We start from the raw sequence: 24,497 nt of genomic DNA on the forward strand, positions 1-24,497 counted from the left end.
TTGCTGGGCTGAGGAGATCACAGCTCCTATGGGCGTGACCTCCTCAGCCCAGCAAAGGTGCCTTGAGGTCCTCCCCTGGGTGATGAGGAAAGCGTCACCAATTGACACTCTCCCTGGGTGCTTCAGTTTAAGCCCTGAAGTGCCCAGGGCGAGTGCCAATCAGTGACACTTCGTCACAGAGTGGGGCGGGGTCAGCAGTCTTACTGAACCCCATCCCACTCTGTGACGCGGCTGGGACCTTAGGTCAGCCAATGAGGGAAGGCAGCAGTCCCAACCCTCCTGGGACCTGGAGGCCGATGGAAAGTGTGTGTGTGATGTTTCAAATTGAATGGTGCGTGTGTGCATGTTTAAATAGTATGAGTGTTGTTAATGGATGTGCGTGCGTGTCTGTGTGTGAAAGAATGAGTGTGTGTGCCCTGCCCGCCCCCCTCCTCCTAAAGCTGCCGGCCGCCACTGGAAGAGTGTAACATTTTTGTCCTTCATGGCAGACTGTTGAACTACCACGCTGCCTACCCCGGGCTGCCGCCCACCCACCACCTTTAATATGTAGATTTAAGTAAAGAGAAAAGCGCCCACATCACTTTCACAAGTATAGCTCAGCAGAACTGTGGCCCGTCTTTTATATTCGAGGCGACAGTGATGAAGCAGAAAATGAAGGTTTTACATTTATTAACGCGTAAACGTAGTGTGAAATAATCATGTGTGACTTTAACCGAACTAATAAAGATTGTACGGGGACAAAATGTGCCCTCAGAGTAGTTTGCCAACATTTATAAGCGTGCTTTATATAACGTGATGTATTAGAATTGCACTAATCCGACATAATTATAAACGTGTGCTATGATTTGCTTGTTTGAAATGTTCTAGCTTAGCATAACTTTAGTGCAGGCTTCGGCCTAGTTGCCTGGTCTCACGGTTTAAATGCTCGTATTTTTCCAATGTGCTAATAAACGTGTATTTTTGCTTGAAGCTGTACTTTTCCACTGAGATCGTTCACATGCTTATCTTAAGGTTTCGTGCCAGCCTGGCATATTTTCTCTTTACTCCAAGGTCGATCTGCAGGTGCGGACAATGGAAGCTCTGAAAGTGAGTTAATTGGTATAAAATGTTGCAACTTGCATACCCATCTCCAAGGATAATGTATGCTTAAGTAAAAGCTTGAGAACTGTCGTTTTTGATTGGACAATTTGAAGCTAACCTATGAACCCTCCAATGGAAGACCCTACTGGATTTGAACTGTTGGCTATAAAAACCAGGTGCACGAGAAGAAGGTAGCGATTGCGCTATTATCCGCCATTACCAGCTCGATACCCGCCATTTTGCAGGACATTGCAGCTATTATGGCCCACTTTGCTGCGACGCCATTTGAGAGACTTTGATGCTTTCTCTAATCGAGAGAAAGAGACTTTAATGATTCTTGCCCTAGAGACTTTAACTTTGATCCCTTGCATGAAGTAGTAGTTTTACCTTGCCGCCGTGAGGTAATTGCCCCGTCCACCCCTGCCCCTTTTGCCCCGTCCCATGCTGATCGAGAAACGGTACCTGTGAGACGAAGACTTCCTTGATTGCTGATCGTAATTGGTAAATATGAAAGGAAATTGTAAAATTGCATTGTGTTTCCTTTAGGTAACCAACTGCTGATTTTGATAAGAGCCCTAGTTAGGAGTTTTCTAAATTAATGTTGCTAAATTGTTTTTGCATGAAGTCCCACATGCCGATGCTAATTTGAGGTTAGACGAGGATTCCATATGTCGCACGATGCAATTTGAGATCTTGTTATGCTGACTAAATGTATGCAATTAGTTCACTACAGATTATCGTATTAGTGATTTGCATTGCTATTATCGAATGCCTTGTGATTCAAATGCTACATAGATTGCACCTGTTTCGCCGCTATGGACAGCTATTAATGTTCATTTATGTTTATCATTTGGTGTTGAGACACATCTATATTGTGCTAGCTTTGTTAATATAGGGAAATAAAATTCACTAACTTTGAATAAACTGGTGTGGTTATTCCTGACTGAAAGGTCAGGGTTCGCCGAAATGTATTCTGGATTAATTGTCAAGTGTTATGTTGATCAAGGTATTGCTTATGTTCGTTATTAATTATTGATTTAAGGAAATTGATCGATATAGAGTACAGAGAGTCCCACTTAGTCAAAAGATTCATCGGCCTAAAGAGCGTCCGAACACAGGTAAAATTATTAGTACGGACCGCTCTATCAGTAGATGGTAGCAGAGGACGGTTTCGTCTTTTGGGACCCTGTACTCTTAAAGTACATGGTGTTGAATTAACGGTTACGCATTTTGAGACCCCACTCGAGAAGTTGAATTAGATTTTTCCTTGGATAAAATAGATTGACGGAATGATGATGGGCTAGGTCCACCGCGACTTTCCCGGGATCTCGGAGCTTGCGAATGGAGAGAATGGAGGTGTGGATTCGGCGTTGGCGGTACTAGTGATGGTATGAGTGAAGTTAGGGTTTTGCGCTTGCACAGCTTATTGCCGCAGGGTGTGTGAAAAGGTTGCGAGGATTTTTCTTTTAGAAGATAGTGGAGGTGCGACTCCGAGTGTAGAAGTAGAGAAGTCGTCGAACTTCATAGAAATAGCGGAGGTGCGACTCCGAGTGTGAGAGTAGGGAGGTCGTCGAACTTCATGTGCATGTGGCGCTTTGTGCATAAAAAGGTCCACGTGGTTGTTGTTGTTGAGACGGGCCCTGCGAGGTCAAGAGACTCCGGAGTATGTTGTTTTATGTTGTGGTCTGGGCGGTTTAGTAGGTTGATCGGGCGTGGTCAACGAGTCGGTACGTGTGTAAGGGAGTGAAAGAAACTTCGACTTCGGGCTTTGACAAGATTCTAAGTGCACTGGAACAGATCATTGACAAGTTGAGAGTAGGTCTGCGGGTCAGATTTGCTTGCGAACGTGGGGACCGAGAAAGACGGAATAACTGCCGAGGCTAGTGAAAAGTCCCTAAGGTCCTGAAGCGATTGTGTTACCCTTCCTGTAGTAAACCGACAGATCTGTTTTAGTTTTTGGTAGCTCGCGATACATGCAAGAAGTTGTTACGAGAGGAGCTGAGTGAAGGAAGACTAGCCGCGAGGCTTTGTCAGCCGCAGTGTGTGTGAGTGTGACGTCACTAGGAGCCGCGCTGGGATAGGTTGGTTGCAGAGAAGGGTCGCGCACGGATTGGACGCAGTCCGTGGGACTCGATTGGAAGGGGAAAGGCAAGCGAAGAGTATTCCGGGAATTAAAGTCACCTATTGATTACAAACTTTGTGAAATAAAAGACGAGAAAATGAAATTCTTTAAAGCATTCAGGAGTGCGATGAAGGGGGAGTCTTACATTAAAGCGAACGTAGGAGAAGAGAAGCCACCCGAAGGCACACCAGCTTACATTGTAATGGAAGAGAAGGGGGTAGCTCCGTGTCTTTGGCTAAAGCAATGGCACAAACTGACAGAGAAACATGGGAGCGTAGCGTTCCCGATACATGGGACATTCAATATAAGGATCCTAGAGAATTTGAGATTCACGATGTACGACATGAAGGTGCCTCCAAGGCCAGCCCAGTTTGAGGCTCTAGCGATTTGGGAACTAATGGTCAGACAGCAACAGCAGAAGAAGTTTGAGACCAGGATGAGAAAGGTAGAAAAGACACTAGCGGATGCTAGGTGGGATAATGCACAGAAGGTGTGGAGGTCAGATGTATTGCAGGGGATAAAATTGTTTCCTGCAATTACTAAGGAAGAAGGGGAGGCAGGTAAGAAAGCTACCTGTAAGACAGACAGGAAGTGTTCCAAGGATAGAGAGGACGAGGAAAAGTTGAGAAGAGAAGAGGAGTTAGAGGATGAGGAGTTAATAATGCAATTGCTGAACGACCGTCCACCACCTTATGCGGAGAATGGACAAGGTCCAAGCACCAGTTCTGCCCCTCCGGCACCGGTACAGAACAGTGAAACTCAGAGTTCAGGAGCATCATCGGGGTCTAAGGACCCGAGTTTATTGTTCACCCCGCAGATACCGCAGGTTAGGAGAATATATCCAGATGTGCCCATGTTGAAATCAGCAGAAAATTATCAGCCGCAGATGCCAGGGTACTACAGCAGTGACAACAGTGGAGGAATGATTCTAGAACAAACCGTAAGGGGAGTACAGAATGGTCACAACCAGACATTGGCACAAGCTGAATCAACTCAGTTTTTGATGCCCCAAAAGCAGATGCAGGGGGGAAACGCACATGCTCAAATGACGGGGAGTCAGATGGGTATGCCGGCAATGATGACCCATGGTGTGGGCATGAACATGCCTCAGAACATGGGAAATGGACAAAACCCAGATGCGATATCACTACCCATTACTGTAGGTCCACCGGTACCTTTGTATAGTCAGCCTAACTTAGGTATGAGCGGTCAGGGATCAATGCTGCAGAATGGGACCGAAAGGAGGTGCATAGAAAACACTCCAGGGATAACTCCGATAGCGGCTCAGCCAAATGGATCTGGGTCCTTGATGGAGTTTAGTCCCATGTGTGCTCAGTCAACACTGGTGAGGTCGAGCCCCCCCCTGATAATACCTCTAACATCGAACACTGAAAAGTTGCCGCAACCATCAATGGCAGTCGATGTGAACGCTACACTGATGGGGGTGAATGCGCAACAGCTGACACAGTGGTTCAACAGTTTGAATTCCACACAGGGCTCAGCCAGTGAGAAAGGAGAAGATTATCTGAATAGGATGAGGTTAAACATGGAAGCACAAGAATTGGTGGAAGGGACTATGGGTGTGAATAGGTTAGAGTCCTACTCGGAAGAAGAGTTGAGGTATTTATGTCCAAAGATTACGAAGGAAGTGAACAAGGTACATAAAAGCTTGCAGGAAATAGCCGACAAAAGCGGGGTTGACATAGACAAGACAAAACACTTGAGCAGAAGCTACAGGTTGGATTTTGGGGCCACAGATTTTGAACACATGAGGTCAGCAGGCATGAAGACGCACCTTAGAGAATTGCTGCAGAGTGCACAAGTGTGGAGGTGTTTAGACAAGTGGGAAAGCAGGTGGGTAAAGAGAAAGGAAAAGAGGAGGGACAGTGCTACAGAGCATAATGAGAAAAGACCACAAAGCAGCGAGACAGTAACCATGTTACCAATGAGGGAGACAGCAGGGGGAAAATTAATACATGTACCATGGCACAGAAGCGATATTCAGTCTTTTACGGATGATTTTCCCAAACTGAGAGAGAAACCGATCGAATGGTATCAACAAACTGACAGGTTTGTGAAGCTTGCAAAATGTCTCTGGGAAGACCTGAATACTCTCTTTGAGATTGTGGTTCCGGCAGATTTGTGGGAGGATTGCAAAAGAGCTGTAGGTTGGCCGACAAGTGAACCAGAGAGAGACAGGGAGACGGGTGCACCATCACCTATGGTGATGAGCTTGTACTAGAAGGTGATTGAGCATTTGAAGACGAAGGTTGCCGCGAAAAATGTGGATTGGCAGAAGATTGATCGAACTGCCCAAGAGGCTAAAGAATCGATTCATAGTTACTATGAGAGGTTGTTGAAGGCGTTTAAGAACTACAGTGGCACGGAAACAATAGAGGCGAAGGACATGCTTCATTTTGAGTTTAGATTTGTGGAAGGGCTGAGGCCAGAGATAAGTCAGATGATAAAGTCGCATTTGATTTGCTGGCAGTCTAAACCGATTGACGAAGTCTTGAATTATGCGAAATACTGTAGCGACGAAATTGAAGTGAAACAGAAAAAGTTGAAAGAGAAGGTGATGATGATGCAGCTTAAGGCAGCTCAGACAGGTTTGCAAGGTCTGCAAGGGTTGCAAGGGTTCCAACAGCAGGTACCGCAACCGCAGCCGCAGTTACAGGGAAACACGGCGTTTCAGCCACAGGCCAGAGGCAGAGGAGGTTTTGTGAATAATGGTCCGGATTTGAGCACTGTTGTGACGGGTGTGCAGGCAATGAAGAAGGTGATGCCGTGTCACGTGTGCGGAATCGTAGGTCATTGGAAACGCGAGTGCCCGATGGTGGTGCAGGAAGGTGCAGGTGCAGGTGTAGGTGTTGGTCAGCAAAACAATGATGTCAATGCATTTCAGACAATGAGGGGACCGAAAATGAGAGGTCCAAACCCAAATTTTCAGACCATAAATCAGTTGCAGGGATTACAACCTATGCAGCCGCAGCAGATGCAGATGCCCCGTATGCAGATGACGCAAATGCAGCCAATGCAACAGCAGTTACCTATGGTACCTAATCAGCAAATGCAAATACCTTTGGCACCAATGAGTCAGCATCAAGTGATGGTTCCTCCACAGGTCTCGGGTCAGGTAATGAGTACAAATGGCACCGTGCAACAGTTCCCACTATACAGTGAGAGTGGAATAAACAATGTATGGGAGAGTGAAAGCTCAGAAGAAGAAGGAGATTGTGTGCTTGCAGCATCCTTGGAAGTTGATCAAAAGGGTCCGTACGTAGAGGGAAGAGTAATGGGTCATCGTGTCTCGTTCTTGGTTGACACGGGAGCCACACGTTCAACTGTTAAGAGCAGTGAAGTACCAAATTTGCCACTCTCAGGGAGGACAGTTCAAGTGGTGGGAGTAGCAAACAGACATCTGACGAACCCAATAACAGATCCGGTACCAGTCAGCATCGGTAACTATCAAGGGGTACATCAGTTTGTGGTATGTGACTCAAGCCCGATAGCACTGTTAGGGAGAGACCTATTGTGCAAATTGGGTTGTTCGATCATGTGTTCGAACGAAGGAATAACAATACAGACGAGCAGTGATGGGGAAGAAGAGGACAGTGTAGAGGGGGATGAGATGGAAACTGTAGATGAAGAGTATCCTCTGATTTGTCTTTTCCCGATGATAACTGAAGAAGATATTCCAGCCGAATTACGGGAAACAGTCGGAAGGGAAGTGTGGGATATGACAGGGAAAGAGGTGGGATTGACGAAAGGAGTGGAACCAGTGAAAGTGACTGTAAAGCCCAATGCAATCTTTCCCCAGACCCCACAATACCACATGGCACAAGACACCCTCATGAAAGTTGCCCAACTTATTGACGAATTTGTAAAACAGGGAGTACTGAAAGAAGTGTTAAGCAGTCCATGTAATTCACCAATAATGGGACTAATAAAGCCGAGTGGAAAGGTCCGACTCGTGCAGGACTTGAGGAAAATAAACGACATCATAGTCAAATGCTGCCCAGTAGTACCGAATCCAGCTGTGATAATGTTCCAGGTCCCTTGCGATGCCGAGTGGTTCTCAGTCATCGATTTGTCACAAGCGTTCTTCTCGGTGCCTCTTCATGAGGACAGCCAATTTCTCTTTTGTTTCAAATTCTTAGACAGAGTGTACAGTTGGTGTCGAATTCCTCAAGGGTTTTCTGAGTCACCGTCAATCTTCAATCAGATTCTAAAGAAAGATTTGGAAGCATTAGAATTGCCATTCGAGTCAACCCTAGTACAGTACATTGATGACTTACTGGTTGCATCAAAGACAGAAAGTGGCTGCACAGCCGATACCATTGCTCTGTTGAATCATTTGGGAAGGAATGGACATAAGGTGTCTCCTTACAAATTGCAGTTCTGTCAGAAGAAAGTGAAATACTTGGGTCACCAGATAGAGAAAGGGTCACGGAGAATAATGAAGGAAAGAATAACAAGCGTACTTCAAATGAGTCCACCAAAGACAAGGAGGGAGGTGAGGAAGTTTTTGGGAATGTTGGGTTATTGTCGCCAGTGGATTCCCAACTTCTCAACTCTAGCAAAGCCTTTACTGAAATTGACCCAGAAGGATGCCTTGGATCAAATTGAGCTGAAAGGAGATGAGATGGATGCTTTTGTTGAACTGAAAGAGTGCATGTGTAGGGCTCCAGCTTTAGGTATGCCTGACTACACAAAGCCTTTCACATTGTTTTGTCATGAACGTGATGCATGTTCCCTGTCTGTCTTGACTCAAGCCCATGGTGGCGTAAACAGACCAGTAACGTATTTTTCAGCTACTTTGGATCCGGTCGCAGCAGCACTCCCAGGGTGTTTGCGCGCCGTAGCAGCAGTTGGTATCAGCCTCACTCAGAGTGAAGGAATAGTGATGGGACACCCAGTAACAGTCATGGTCCCTCACTCAGTTGAGATACTTTTGACCCGCTCCCGAACGCAACACATGACCGGAGCGAGACTTACAAGATATGAAACGATAATTCTGGGCTCACCGAATGTGCAGCTGAAAAGGTGCACTACGTTGAATCCAGCAACCTTGCTCCCTGGAGAAAATGCCGAAGTTGAGAACGCTGAAGACGTCGAGCATGACTGCCTTCAGGTGACTGAATTTTGCACAAAACCTCGACCGGACATTAAGGACACTAAGCTTGATGAAAATGACCAAATTCTTTTTGTTGATGGTTCATGTCTAAGAGACGGGATGGGGATTTTGAAAGCAGGATATACTGTATGTACTGTAACAGGGGTCTTGGAAGCGGGATGGCTTCAAGGAGTCTATTCTGCACAAGTAGCAGAACTTGTAGCCCTTACCAGAGCATGTCAACTGTCTGCATTGATGAAAGTCACCATTTACACTGATAGTCAATACGGGTTTGGGATTGTGCATGACTTTGGACAACTATGGTCACAGAGAGGTTTCCTGACTTCTTCAGGATCCCCAGTGAAGAACGGGGAGAGGATAAGGGAATTGTTACACGCCATTCAAGTGCCAGCCGAAGTTGCAGTGGTAAAGTGCAGTGCTCACACGAAAGGACAGGACTATGTTTCTCTGGGAAATGCATATGCGGATCAAGTCGCGAGATTTTGTGCCTTGAACTGTATATTACTCAGGGACGAATGGAATTCAATAAGTGAGCCAGAACTCGAACCAGCTGAAGCATTTGCCTTGAAGGTCGTAGATACAATAGATGAATTAAAAGCATTACAAAATAATGTCAGGGAGGATGAAAGAGATTCCTGGATTAAATCACAATGTATAAAAAGACCAGACGAGTTATGGGTTTCAAATGAGGGAAAATTTGTTTTGCCAAACAGTCTCTTATCACAGCTTGCGCGGTTCTATCATGGGCAAGCTCACCTAGGGAGAGATGCCATGATAAGATTGTTCAAAACTGATTGGTTTAACCCCAGATTTCGTCAAGCTGCAGAAGCAGTTTGCCATCGATGTGTCACTTGCCAGCAGATGAACCCAGGAAAGGGAACAGTTGTGAACGCGAGCCACATTGGTAGGGCAAGCGGGCCTTTTAGTCGTATGCAGATGGACTTCATTGAGATGCCTGTGCATGGAGGTCTGAAATATGTGTTGGTGATTGTGTGCATTTTTAGTCACTGGATTGAGGCATACCCCACACGTAGAAATGACAGCCTTACAGTTGCAAAGCTATTGTTGAGAGAGTTAATACCACGTTTCGGATTCCCGATCTCTTTAGAATCAGATAGGGGAAGTCACTTCAATAACGAGGTGATAAAGTTACTTTGCGAAGCGCTGAACATTGAGCAAAAACTACATTGTAGCTATCGCCCTGAAGCCTCAGGACTGGTGGAGCAAATGAATGGTACACTGAAATCAAGAATGGCGAAAATATGTGCATCAACAAATTTGAAATGGCCTGACGCATTGCCCTTGGCGCTAATGTCAATGAGAAACACCCCTGATAGAAAGACTGGATTGTCTCCGCACGAAATTCTCATGGGCAGGGCTATGAGACTTCCTGCAGTTCCCGCAAACGCGCTTTTGAATATTACAGATGATATGGTGTTAGACTACTGCAAGGGTCTGGCTGACGTGGTTCGCTCTTTCTCTCACCAGGTGGAAGCGACCACCTTGCCACCGATCCAAGGTCCAGGACACGCACTGAAAGCAGGTGACTGGGTCGTGGTAAAGAAGCACGTGAGAAAGTCGTGTCTGGAACCCCGTTGGAAAGGCCCTTTACAAGTGATCCTGACGACAACTACCGCTGTGAAGTGTGCGGGGGTTCCCAACTGGATTCACGCCAGTCACACAAAGAAGGTGTTGTGTCCCTCAGATGAGGAAGTTGAAGCGCTAAAACTGCCAGTGCCTGACAAAACCGTGCTGAGTGCTGAGACAGAGCAAAACCGAACTGAAAGCGAACAGGCAGAAACGGGAGAGAGGGAGATATTCTCTGAGGACGAAGAGACCAATTCGCTTGGGGGAGACCAAGGAGAAAGTTCAGACAGCGACGAAGCAGCTGAAGGTGACAAAGAACCTGAAGCAGCTGAGGGTAGCAAAGAGCCTGAAGCAGCTGAAGGTGACAAAGAACCTGAAGCAGCTGAAAGTGATAAAGAGCCTGACGAAAGTAACGGTGACGAAGGGCTCGAAAAAGGTGAAAAAGCAGGAGAGCCTGATCAGAGGAGGGCTTTCCCAGAAGCAGACGGTATAGAAAAAGAAAAAGAGAACGTGATTGATTCCCCAGAAGGAGGGGACAAGGCAGAACAGAACGAAAAGGTTCAAGCTTCCTCAGAAAAGATCGCAGGTCCATCAAATGGACACGGTGCAAAGAGGAGACTAAGTATATCACCAATAAAAGAAAGGACTAAAGAAAGTTTGAACGACGGAGAAAGGCCAAAAGTGAAAGAGAAAAGAAAGGAAGTGACTGTTGTGGAACAATCCTCAAGTGAAGAAAAAGACTTGACAAAAGAGGAAAGTACCAGCGAAGCAGAATCAAAAAGAGAAGCAAAATTGAAAAGGAAAAGGATACCAAACAGGAGATATTCCGGTCCTGAATGGGCATATGTAGTCAATGACGATTGGACTGACGAGTTTGTATCTCTAAGCATCGAGAACGAAGAAGGGGAAGAGATACCAATAGAAAAGAAAAGTTTTATGGACTCTGTCGATTGAAAGGATAATAAATGATATTGCTTGCTACAATCTAACGTGATACAAACAACCAGCTGAGACATTGCTAAACCGGATGAGACACTTGCTGAACTGATAAAAGACTGAGTTATTGCCGAATTGAGACAAATGCTGCTAACCGATAAGTGACTGGCCTCTTGAAGAAGACGGTGTGAACATTGCGCTCGCTCAGCTTTGTAACTGAATTGCTAAATAGTTTTATTTACAAGTGCTTCTAGCTCTCTGATTCTATACAGATCATGACACAAAACAATAGAAAGAAATATTGTAAATATGTGTGTATAGGCTTGATAATTGCATGTGTACTAATAAGAATGGCAATTGTACTTGGAATACATGGTAAGACTGAGAATGAGAGAATTGATGCTTCTACTCTTGCTCCTGTTACTGTCACCGAACTAACCGCATTGAAAAGACTAGCATTGGATGAGAGACTCTTGCACGATAAGAAAGAGCTTTCGTATAACGTTTTCTATCGCTTGCTAACAGAATATGTTGAGACTATGGATGCAAAAGATTGTTATGTGTGTACACAGATACCGACATCAGTGAAGGAAGGGGTGACATATCACCACATGCCTCTTACATACGGGATTACATGTAGTATAGTAATGTCTAGATTTTATGGTCAAACTAACATACAGTATTTTTACTCAAATTATGATGTTACCTTTGCATATGTTCCTATAATAGCGCAGCTAAGCCAGATTGCTAAAGATTGGGATGCTAAAATTATGAGGGAATTTTTCGAGCCAATGCAACCTTTTGAAACGGCTCACGCTCATAGGGAAAATCTCACCTGCTCGCACTCTGCAGTAGAAATAAGCTTTTTAGATTGCACAGATGATAGAAGGGCACAAATGAAGGCGAAATTAGAAAAAGAGCTACATAAAAGGACTTCAGTAGATAATTATGATTTTGCTGCAATAAAGACACAAGGGAAAATAGCTTTAGATGCTTGGCATGTAGGGAAATTTTGTATATATCGAGGTGAATCTTATTATGACAACATTTTTGTAGGAGCGAGTGAGTGTAAACATACGTTTATCTTTAAGGCCAAATGGACATTCATGATGGACGGACTTGACCCTGTCATTCCAGGTGTATATTACATTTGTGGGTATAATGCCTATTATCGTCTTCCAAAGGGATGGTGGGGGAGATGTTATTTGGGTATAGTGTTCCCAAAGGTTTATCAACTGGATGACCTATCGATGATTCAAAAGACATCTGGATCCCATCGTATCCAGAAAAGAGAGACCGCAGCTGCTGTGGTAGGAGATATATTTGGAGCCATGATTCCTTCATTGGGAGTTGTGCTGAATTCCCTCAAAATAAGAAAGTTGTCTACTATAGTGGATAACATGTTGACAAAGTTTTCAGGTGCTATAATCCTGATAGATGCTGAACTTGCAGCGGAAAGAGCTATGACTCTTCAAAATAGGCTTGCTTTAGACATTCTTTTAGCAAAGGATGGTGGCGTTTGCAAAATGCTTGGTGCACGACACTGTTGTACTTATATTCCAGACAATAGTGTGAAAATTAAAACTATGCTTGCTAATCTAACAAAAGAGAGTGCAGATTTGAAGGAATTGAAAGAACCAGGAGTGTGGGAGAAGGTTGGAAAAGGTATTGCTTCAGTGGGACATTGGATTGGGGGAATTTGGAATGGAATATTGTTAAAAATAATAGAGGGAATTTTAATAGTGATAATTTGCATATTTGGAATTTGGGGAATAAAAAGGGGAATAATAATGATTATGGAAAGAATTAAGAGAAGAAAAGAAGAGAAAATTATGAAAAGAATGGCAGAAGAATACAAAGCGCAAACTAGGGGAATTAAAAGGAAAAGGGAACTGACAGAATTTTAATGGAATAAAATTTGTGGGCATGGTTTGGTGTGATGACAAGTAGTCATCAGAGGAGGGATTGATGAAGCAGAAAATTAAGGTTTTACATTTATTAACGCGTAAACGTAGTGTGAAATAATCATGTGTGACTTTAACCGAACTAATAAAGATTGTACGGGGACAAAATGTGCCCTCAGAGTAGTTTGCCAACATTTATAAGCGTGCTTTATATAACGTGATGTATTAGAATTGCACTAATCCGACATAATTATAAACGTGTGCTATGATTTGCTTGTTTGAAATGTTCTAGCTTAGCATAACTTTAGTGCAGGCTTCTGCCTAGTTGCCTGGTCTCACGGTTTAAATGCTCGTATTTTTCCAATGTGCTAATAAACGTGTATTTTTGCTTGAAGCTGTACTTTTCCACTGAGATCGTTCACATGCTTATCTTAAGGTTTCGTGCCAGCCTGGCATATTTTCTCTTTACTCCAAGGTCGATCTGCAGGTGCGGACAATGGAAGCTCTGAAAGTGAGTTAATTGGTATAAAATGTTGCAACTTGCGTACCCATCTCCAAGGATAATGTATGCTTAAGTAAAAGCTTGAGAACTGTCGTTTTTGATTGGACAATTTGAAGCTAACCTATGAACCCTCCAATGGAAGACCCTACTGGATTTGAACTGTTGGCTATAAAAACCAGGTGCACGAGAAGAAGGTAGCGATTGCGCTATTATCCGCCATTACCAGCTCGATACCCCCCATTTTGCAGGACATTGCAGCTATTATGGCCCACTTTGCTGCGACGCCATTTGAGAGACTTTGATGCTTTCTCTAATCGAGAGAAAGAGACTTTAATGATTCTTGCCCTAGAGACTTTAACTTTGATCCCTTGCATGAAGTAGTAGTTTTACCTTGCCGCCGTGAGGTAATTGCCCCGTCCACCCCTGCCCCTTTTGCCCCGTCCCATGCTGATCGAGAAACGGTACCTGTGAGACGAAGACTTCCTTGATTGCTGATCGTAATTGGTAAATATGAAAGGAAATTGTAAAATTGCATTGTGTTTCCTTTAGGTAACCAACTGCTGATTTTGATAAGAGCCCTAGTTAGGAGTTTTCTAAATTAATGTTGCTAAATTGTTTTTGCATGAAGTCCCACATGCCGATGCTAATTTGAGGTTAGACGAGGATTCCATATGTCGCACGATGCAATTTGAGATCTTGTTATGCTGACTAAATGTATGCAATTAGTTCACTACAGATTATCGTATTAGTGATTTGCATTGCTATTATCGAATGCCTTGTGATTCAAATGCTACATAGATTGCACCTGTTTCGCCGCTATGGACAGCTATTAATGTTCATTTATGTTTATCATTTGGTGTTGAGACACATCTATATTGTGCTAGCTTTGTTAATATAGGGAAATAAAATTCACTAGCTTTGAATAAACTGGTGTGGTTATTCCTGACTGAAAGGTCAGGGTTCGCCGAAATGTATTCTGGATTAATTGTCAAGTGTTATGTTGATCAAGGTATTGCTTATGTTCGTTATTAATTATTGATTTAAGGAAATTGATCGATATAGAGTACAGAGAGTCCCACTTAGTCAAAAGATTCATCGGCCTAAAGAGCGTCCGAACACAGGTAAAATTATTAGTACGGACCGCTCTATCAACAGCAAGCGCCAATATTGGATATCCCTGCCCATTAAGCTTCAGGTTTTTCTTATTTAAGGATGAAGGGCATGGCGCGTCCATTTTACACAGGTATGTTATATCGTTCTCTTCCTTTAACAACTTCAGCCTGGTTTGAAGATGGAAACTTGTTTTAAGTACTATAAATAGCATAGGCCAGACACGTTTTACTACCATATGATGAAAGCAGGTTCTAGGTGGGGGGAATGTGTTACACGAATGTTTGTGCATTTTAGTTGCGTTACATTTATCTGCCGTGTATATATGTTCAGTTGTTTTTTATGTTTCTGTTTTTTGAACTGCATTATTGCAACGTGATGTTGTGTTGAATGGTTGTTGAGCTGCTTGCTATTTTGGCTGTATTTTGTGCTGCGCCCTTTTATGTTTAATTGTGCTGTGATTTTGCTTTCTGTACATTATTGTGTTATGATTTTTTATTTAAATATGTCAACAAATGCTGCTACATTCCTATTCAAAAGTAGCACATGCCTATACTGTTCCAGTGACAAGCAACCGTTTACCACTGTCAGGCTGATTTACTAATTAAAAGAATACTTACCCCTTAATTGATGCAGAAACCGTATCTTAAAATAGCAATTGGAGAGCTCACTTTCAGTTCACAGACATCCGAAAGCTGAACCTTTCTTGCTAAGATTTGAACTTGTGATTTTCAGATTCGTGTGGACAGATTCAATGCTGACTCCTCCTTCACCACAAATTGCTCCAAACAGATTATTTAGAAGTATATTTGACACTTTTAGTAAATTTACTTTTCTGCATGGCACTAACAAAACTATCTGTTAGGGAACAAGAAGTCTGAAGGACGATAGAGAAAAATAGAGAAGACCAAATAAAGCATTTGATCCAGTCACCATGCAGGGGCCATCACTGGTGCCCAGGTCTGGGTGACCTGAGCTAGTAACAGACTTCAGCAGCACTGCATACTCCAGGGTAAACAGAGTAGAGCACTTCAAATATAATATAAAGACGAAGCAGCTAGGATGTCTAGTAAGGACAGAGCCACGGTATTTCACACAGCAGTGCCCGATACACAAAAGGCACTTCCTCCTAGACGAGATCGGTTCAAGGTAGAGACCTGGAGAAAGAAAGTATCTGCTGCTCTGAGGTGGTGTGATACTTAGCTCCACTGGAATTTTGGGCAAGGGAGACGGAAAGCGTACATGGCCATGTGGACCAGACTTAGATTTTGCATTTATAAAACTCAGAAATATTAAGCCAGAGCAAGGATGACGGAGGTGGGTTACTGTGTTCTCTAAAGGAAAGTCATAGACGCATCCAAGCGACTGTGTTCTGGGTCATTTATAACCTTAGAACAGATTCAGTGGGGAGTCTGAAGCAGGCAGGTTTCAAATAATTATGCCTGGATGACACGAATGAATTTATAATGGTGAACTTGTGAGATAAAGAAATGTAAAATCGTTTTGAAAATAAGGAGGTAAAATATGCAGGAAAGTTGCACTGCTCTAGTTGTTAGTGTCATCTATAGGTAGGCATAAAATGTGACTCTTGATGGGCATTGTCATCCAGGTAGCAAAAAGAAATACAGCCCGATTGTGGAACAGTCCATATCTACCTACACTGACCATGTGGCACAAGGGGGTGGACTTGTGCGCCCAGCAAGAGGACCCCAAATATGCGGCAAAGGTCTGTCGACATCCCAAAATCAACGGTGAATGGCAGGAATATTATGAATTAGAACTAGAAATGCTGATTGCTTCCTGATGCAGAGCACTGATGTTTGTAAAAGGAATGTTGTGCACAGCTCTGGGCAGCTGACCCCTTATCTGTTTGCCTATCATATTAGCAGTGAATGTACTAAAAACCCAATAAAATTGGTTATAAAAAATGACTCTGAGAGTTTTCACATTTTTGGCAGGTGCTGGTGGTTCCCACAATGCATGAGGCCAATCGTTGCATTGCTAGAAAATTGAAGGGAAAGATAACTGTCGGATTTTAGACTTTTTTACAGTTAAGTGTAAGAAAATTATTAGACAGCCAGTTCTTTATTGCTAGCCTACAATTCTAAAAGCAGTTTCAATGTCAGTATTGATCCTTAAAACAATCTAGTTGTCATCTGCCTAAGTAAACGATTAGTCTGTAAATGATTTGATCAGCTAGGCTAGTGGAAAAACGAAGAGTTGAACAGTACAGGTAATAAATGGATACCTGAGGTAAACCGCAACCAATCAATGGGCTGTGGTACAGGAGTCAACTAATGTGAATGTTGAATCCTTCAACTTAGTTTGAAAGTCAGTTATGTAGGGACCACAGTCTTAGTCAGGGTAAGCCACAACACAATCAAAATTATCCTGTGCTCACCCTCTGGTAGCTTGGCACAGAGTAGGCAAGCTTCACTTAGAAGGCAATGTGTAAAATAATTGTGCATTCACTCATACAGTGACACAGTGAAAACACCACAAAAAGTACTCCACACCAGTTTAGGAAAATAGATAATATTTATCTGAATAAAAGAAGACAAAAACATCACAAATCCAATATGCACAATTCAAAATCTCACTTTTTAAAGGTTTCAGTGAGTACCAATCCATAAGAATCTGTGGTTATATCCTTGTAACACACATTTCTGGGATGCATCAAAAATAACAATGCACGGGGTCACAGATGAGGAGATATGTAAAAAAATATGAGGCTGTATCTGATTTTCCAGCACAGCACAGACGATAAGTCATTTCTTTCCGCGCTGAAAGATGATGCGTCGATTTCCAGGAGTGCAGCCTTGGTTTCTCACCGGGATGTGGTGTTAATTTGATGCCCAGGGCATTGAAAATCCTTGACGTGCTGGTCAAAAAGAGCAGGTGTTGTGTCGACCCAGTAGGCGATGCAGCAATTTTCCAGCTGCAAAGCAGGCACTGCGTTGATTTCTCTAGGCGTTGCATCGATTGTCCGACACATGGGGATTTTCTTCTCTTTGGTGAAGTCTTTGTGGCCCTGAGACTTCAGAACAGGAGGCGACCTCAATCTAAGCCTGTGGAGAGCACTTGTGGGGAAGGCAGAGACCTTCCAGCAGAGTCAGGATTTAGCAGGCACAGGAGCAACAAACAGGGCAGCAGTCCTTCCAGCAAAGCAGTCCAGATGAGTACTTTGGGCAGCCAGGCAGTCCCTGTGACAGAGACCAGGTGTAAATCCAGAAGTGTCCGATTTGGTGGGGTCGGAGACCGAGTATATATACCCAGAAATGCCTTTGAAGTGGGGGAAACTTCAAAGAGTGATTCTGAAGTGCAAAAGTTCCTCTTTCAACCCAGCCCTGTCTGCCAGGATCCCTTTAGGGAGTTCTCAGTCCTTTGTGTGGGGCAGGCCACTGGTCCTTGACCCCTTCACCCTTCCTACCAAGGGAGACCAATTCAGTATGCAGATGAATGCAGATGTGACTGAGTGTCCTGTGTTTATGACTGTCTGGGTAGAATGCACAAGGGGAGCTGTCAATCAGCACAGGCCAGACGTGGATTGGAGACAGGCTGTAAGGCACAGAAGGCAAGAAGTGCAGAGAAATGCCCACTTTCCAAAAGTGGCATTTCTAAAATAATAATATTAAATCCAACTTCACCAGTAAGCAGCATTTTCTATTACCATTTTGGCCATACTAAACATGGCAGGGCTACTCCTTTCAGATCAGAATCTACCACTTAAAGGTATTTAAGGCCAGTTATAATTCTGGCTTCTGAGAGAAGCAGGCCTCACAGTAGTGAGAAACTAATCTGTGAGTTTTTCACCACCAGGACATGTAAAATATATAAGTAAATGTCCTTCCTTTATAGCACCCTGCCCTATGGGTTACCTACAGCCTACCTTAGGGGTGACGTATATGTAGAAAAAGGGGAGTTTAAGGCTTGCAAAAAGTCTTAAATGCTAAGTCGAAGTGGCAGTGAAACTGCACTCAAAGGCCTTGCAATGACAGGCCTGGGAAATGGTTAAGGGGCTACTTGTGTGGGTGGCACAACCAGTGCTGCAGGCCTACTAGTAGCATGTAATTTACAGACCTTGGGCACATCTAGTGCACTTTACTAGGGACTTACAGGTAAATTAAATATGCCAATTTTGTGTGAACCAATGTTACTATGTTTTAGGGAGAGAGCATATGCACTTTAGCACATTTTAGCAGTGGTAAAGTGCCCTGAGTCCTAAAGCCAACAAAGATGAGGTCAGAAAAAGTGGAGAAAGGAAGGCAAAAGGTTTGGGGTGGCCCTTCAGAGAGGGCAATTTTCTTACAATCATGAAATTTTGTCCCCCTATCAAGCTGGGGGAAGCAAACTAGCACTATTGACCAAGTTTTTCACCTTTTGCTAATATAATGGAGGACGGTGGAGATTGGCGGGAGCAGTATACATGTTGCCTTAATTGTTCTCAAATCAGCCTTTGATCTGGTCCCCCAGAACAAACGTTGGCAGGTTCTGTGCGCTATGGGTATGCCTTTGAATTGTTGGGCGTATTGATTTGATTACATAAAGATAACTGTCAGCGAGAATGAATCCTCGGGGTTTGCGCCTGTTGCCAAAATGTCCACCTCTTGGCAGCTTCAAACTCTACTATCCGTTATAGCACAGAGTTAAAGAATGGCCAAGCGGGGGATGGGCTTTTGGTTGGGGACAGCGGGGAAGGAGACCTGTGGAAACAAGAGTTAAGAACACAATAGCAAAGTCTTTCACATTAATCTTTATGAACTTTGTTATAAATATCTATACTTTGATGACATGAGAGATCAAGAGTTTTTTCAATAACATGACCTTTTGGTTCTGAATACCTGGAAATAAAAGAAGGATTATGCAAACTTTCATATGAGCGTTTTTAGAATAACATCTTATGCTCTGAACATTGAACAACACTCCGTTGGATCTGTGTTTCAAGAATACTATGAACATTGAATAACACCCTGTTGAATCTGGGTTTCAATAATACTCTGAACATTGACTAACACTCTGTTTAATCTGGGTTTCAAGAATACTCTGAACATTGAATAACACTCTGTTGAATTTGGGTTTCAATAATACTCTGAAAATTGACTAACACTCTGTTTCGTCTAGGTTTCAAGAATTCTCTGAACATGGAATAACACTCTGTTCGATCTGAGTTTCAAGAATACTCTGAACATTGAATATCACTCTTTTTGGTTTTGGGTCTCAAGAGTCAATTGTCTAGAAACTTTTGCACAGCTTATTGCCAGACTGTGCAGCGAGACGAAAAAGCCTGACATGATCACGCACTCTCCCGATCTGTACTGCTAGAGTTAAATGCCAAGAATGAATCGCGCACACTGTTGCTGATTCATACATCAAGATTCAAATGTCATGAAATGATCACACACTCTGACGATCTGAACTGCAAGGGTTAATTGCCAAGAATGAATCGCACACACTGCTGTTGATTCAACCATCAAGATTCAAATGCCAGAAAATGATTGCGCACTCTGCTGATCTGAAATGCAAGGGTTAATTGCCAAGAATGAATCGCGCACACTATTGCCGATTCAACCATCAAGATTCAAATGCCAGAAAATGATCACGAACCTTGCCAATCTGAAATGCAAGGGTTAATTGCCAAGAATGAATCACGCACTCTGTTGCTGATTCAACCATCAAGATTAAAATGCCAGAAAATGATTGCGCACTCTGACGATCTAAAATGCAAGGGTTACTTGCCAAGAATGAATCGCGCACTCTGTTGCCGATTCAACCATCAAGATTCAAATGCCAGAAAATGATCACGCACTCTGCCAATCTGAAATACAAGGGTTAAATGCCAAGAAACAATCGCACACGCGATTTAGTCAAAAGACCAAAACTCGAAAATCTCTGGAAACGGAGTCGGGGAGCCTACCCCGACCTCCGCCTTACCGCCCTGCTTGAGGATCACCAAGGTATTGGGACAGTGGCCTGGAAATGTCCAAGTAGGCCTCCAGAATAGGAGCCCTGGAAACTGCTACTGCTCTGCACCTGGACCTCTGAATAGTGAGCACGTGGAGCTGGGCTGGGTCCCTTAAATAGACCCAGGTCCCACCCACATGCGACACCCAGCCAGACTGCAGGTAAGAATTCTAGAAGACCTCAGAATAGGGACCACACCCTAACCACACCCTGTAATCCTGCAGCAAAGCCTTGAAAATGAACAATACATTGTAAACAGCATTAATGATGTTTCAAGCTAAATCTCTGAAATGCAAAAAGTTAACCTACTGCATCAACACACAATGCATTAATTATTACATTGCATAAGGATTGGTTTTTTGCATTACGTCGCCCGTAGAGAATGCACTGTCCTGATGTTGACAATAACTATGCCAGGGTTCAATGGAGCAACCATGGAAAATTGACATAAACTTTCGTTATACTTATACTTAACTTTCGTTATACGCAAGTCTGCGTTTTAGCCCCAACCTTATTTTCATTGTTTCTTGATGATGTTGTCTGTATTCTGTCAGGTTTTCTATTGATGTTCCCACCTTGGCTGGTGTTAAAACACCCATCTTGTTGTTTTGAGGCAACTCTCCATTGATCTCTAAGACATACAGCAGGCTATAGCCAGCTTTTATTAGTTTTGAAGACGTTTTGCATAGCCTGCAGACTAGAGATCAATTCCACAAAGACTAACCTTATGGTTCTCAAGAGGCACAAGCTGGTTGAGTGTAAGTTAGAGTATGGGGGCACATCATTAGAAATGGTAGACGCTTTTTTACTATCTGGGTGTCATCCTATTTTCAACCCTTGCCTCGAAATCTCAGGTTGATTCATTGACAGCAAAACACAAGCAGTCATTGGGCGCTATAGTGAAAAAACATAGCTATTCATTTTAAAAATCCAATGCCCCGTTTTGCAAAACTTATGAGGCAAAGGCAGTACACTCTGTGCTGTACAGCTCTGAGTTGTGGGTTTTTGCTAATGTATCTTCTCTTACTTACTCTGAAAACACATTTCTGAGAAGTATAGCTTGTCTCCCTGGTAGCCCACCTGTGGTGCCATATTCTATGATTTAGGCATGAATGCAATTGCTGACAAAGCCAGACTTCAGCCCTTCCTGTTCTGGAGAAGGTTGTAGTCTCACCCTGCACTGGCGCAGTATAGGTTGGCGCTTAAAGATGTGGTGGAGGCCAACACAGCTAATAAAATCACCTGGCTTTGTCAAATCCAAAGGCACCTAACACATATTGGCAGGCAGTCAGAACTACAACTGGCTACCACTTCATCCTTAACTGCAAAGCTTTTGGATTTGAAGTGCGGGTGTCTTTTTGAACCATACTGGGATGCCATTACTGCTCCTCTGGGTTGCAAACTATGCCCCGTATTTATACTTTTTGACGCAAACCTGCATTAGCACAGGTTTGTGCCAAAAAGTATAGCACCATTCCTGGATACCAGCTGGGCGTCATATGTTAGCTATGATGCTAGCTGGTGCTAAGGCCTGGTTAGCGTCAATATGTTTCACGCTAACTGGGTAGGGGATGTATAGGTAACTGGAGGTTATGCGGAAAAGAATGGCGCTAGTCAGGTTACAGTAAAAAAATGACTCTAACCTGACTAGCGTGATTATTTTGATGCACAACCCCATGGACATGACTCCAGTCTTAGTAAAGATAGAAGTCATGCCCCCCAGCCCAATGGCCATATGCAGGGGACTTATGTTACCTGGACATGGGCATGGGCATTGGGCACAGTGACATGTAGGGGGGGCCTAAGTTATGTACCCTATGGCACTTAAAAAAAAAAATTTAAATACTTACCTGGACTTACCTGGGATGGGTCCCCCATCCTTAAGTGTCCTACAGGTGTTGGTGGGTGGGGGTGTCCCTGGGGGCAGGGAAGGGCACCTGTGGGCTCTTTCCATGGTCTCTGACCATGGAAAAAAGCCCACTGGTCCCCTAATGCCTGCCCTGACAGGCGTTAAATAATGGTGCTAAGCAGACTTAGCGCCATTATTTAACGCCCTCCTCCTCCCATGCGTGAGTTTAGCACGGGAGGATAAATAAGGGGCTAAGGCTTTTGAGTTATTTATTGCCTGGGAACGCCTACCCTGCATCTCATTGACCCAAGGTAGGTTTTCATGATAAAAAATTATGCTGACTCCATAACTGTGGCGCTAGACGGGTCTAGCGACAATGTATAAATATTGAGTTAGGTTTGCGTCAAATTAGCGTAAAAAAAATGACGCTAATTCAACACAAACAGAGTATAAATATGGGCCTATATTTTCAATTCAGAGTTGGTACTCTCCCCCTGGAATCATTTACTGTCAAATGGGCTACAAATAGTGATTTTTTCTGTCAGGTATGTAAGGCTCATATTGAGTCGATTGGCCATGTCCTTTTTGCATGTTCAGGCTATGTCACTGCTCATAAGAAATGGATCCATCCTATATGCAGACTACTTGGGACCCGTAGCAGCAGAACTGCACTCAAACTTCTTCAGACAGACCCCAAGCTCACTTGTCCATGTGCTGTTGCCAAGTTCTTGGGGGTAGACCTGGATCATGAAAACCTTGCCTGTAGGCAGCGTGAAACGTACTGTGAACTTTTTAAGCTAGTAACGAATTGGTTTTACAATAATGATATCTCTAGTATTTGCACCTGCGTCTCATCTGGAAGTTAGTTTCTACCTTATTCCTATGTCGGGCTGTTGCTAAGTTAACATGTATATATGTGATACTCAAATAGAATATAGCCCTTTTATGCATTCTTTGATCTACCTTACCTTTGTACACTCTAATGCTCTGGGTCTTATATTGGTATGCTTGCTGTTATTTATTTCATTAATGCTATGTCTCGTTTGTGTGCTTTCATAACTTGTTTTGTTTTTATTCAAAAGGTAGGTTATAACGATGCAGGAATTGCTAGAAGGAGGGAGTCACTTCGGTGTGAGAAACACAGTTGCGGTCTAGCATGCTCTGCATAGATGCACTACAATGTAATGAAACCTGGATGAAAACCGAATCAGATATTCATAAGGAACTAACGTGCTTACTGGGACACTGCAGAGAGCTTGAAGTAAAACCAGGCTCATCTCCAGACTGCAAAACCTCTGCATTTTTGGTCCACCTGTGTGCAAAAAAAACATTTACAGTTAGGAGAACAGTTGAATGACACAACAAGAGAAACAGTTTGCGTACAGAGCAATACATGTGCATATGTGGAATAAATGAGCATACATTGAGTATGAAGTGCAACACACGTCCTCCAGTGAGAACTCACGAAAAAGCAGCCACACTTATCTCTGTTGAAAAACAGGAGGCCAATACTACAACAGAGCCACGCCTTAATTCTGTAATGGTACTACAGTAGTTACAACTGTTTGACTGACACAGTAAATTTAATAGATGTGAAGTGTCCACACATTGAGCAATATTGCTATTAATCACAGTCATGAGGGCTATCCTTTAAGCCATTTAGACTTGAACAAAGCAACCATGCACAAATAGCTCTTGATTTTGCCTCTAGGTAGCCTCGTCCTTGGGGCAGAAAAACATTGGCAAAATGTTACTATGCAGGATGCCCATGGTCATATTGCTCCAGGGAGTCCAGATGTGTAACCTTAATAATGAGCTTTGACTTTCCTGTGTGCTAGCAGTATTGCTTCCACTTAATAGGAGGTTCACCCTCTGTGAGATAAGCATAGTCTTCAGTGCTGTTACACTAAACAGAAATAGGGAGCCTCACTTTCCCACTACGGTGGAGATCAGCAAAGTGAATTATTGACCTTTGTATACACAGCTCATTGCCTTAGATACACAGCACACCAGAGTTAACCATAATGAATGTGTGTTTTGTAGTGGCTTTGGGCGATCTTGGGGACCCACATCTATAGTTATTGTATAATTAGCTCCTCCACTCTGGCTTATTTATAAAGGATTCAACAGAGTAATTCCCAACAACATTTACCACAGTACTGTCACAGAAAATGTCCACACAGTTTGGTGGTGCACATTGTTTCTTTTTTTACTTGACAGAACCTTAATTTGTTACATTAATTCCTGCAGCTTTACTTTTATTTAATCCTGGGTGAAATTTTTATTTTCATAATTCCTTAATAATCAAA

At 43.3% G+C, this 24,497-nt stretch overlaps 1 protein-coding gene across 1 annotated transcript in view; it reads right to left on the reverse strand.

Moving 5' to 3' along the window:
* LOC138300803 (SPARC-like) overlaps nt 1-24,497 on the reverse strand; it is a 695,108-nt gene that overhangs the window by 510,053 nt on the left and 160,558 nt on the right. The window contains exon 2 of the mRNA XM_069240576.1: nt 23,427-23,500. Within this exon, the coding sequence (XP_069096677.1) occupies nt 23,427-23,489 (63 nt within the window). The 5' untranslated portion in view covers nt 23,490-23,500. The remainder of the gene's footprint in view (nt 1-23,426; nt 23,501-24,497) is intronic.

The sequence above is a fragment of the Pleurodeles waltl genome, chromosome 6, assembly GCF_031143425.1.
Source record: "Pleurodeles waltl isolate 20211129_DDA chromosome 6, aPleWal1.hap1.20221129, whole genome shotgun sequence".
Classification (NCBI taxonomy): Eukaryota; Metazoa; Chordata; class Amphibia; order Caudata; family Salamandridae; genus Pleurodeles; species Pleurodeles waltl.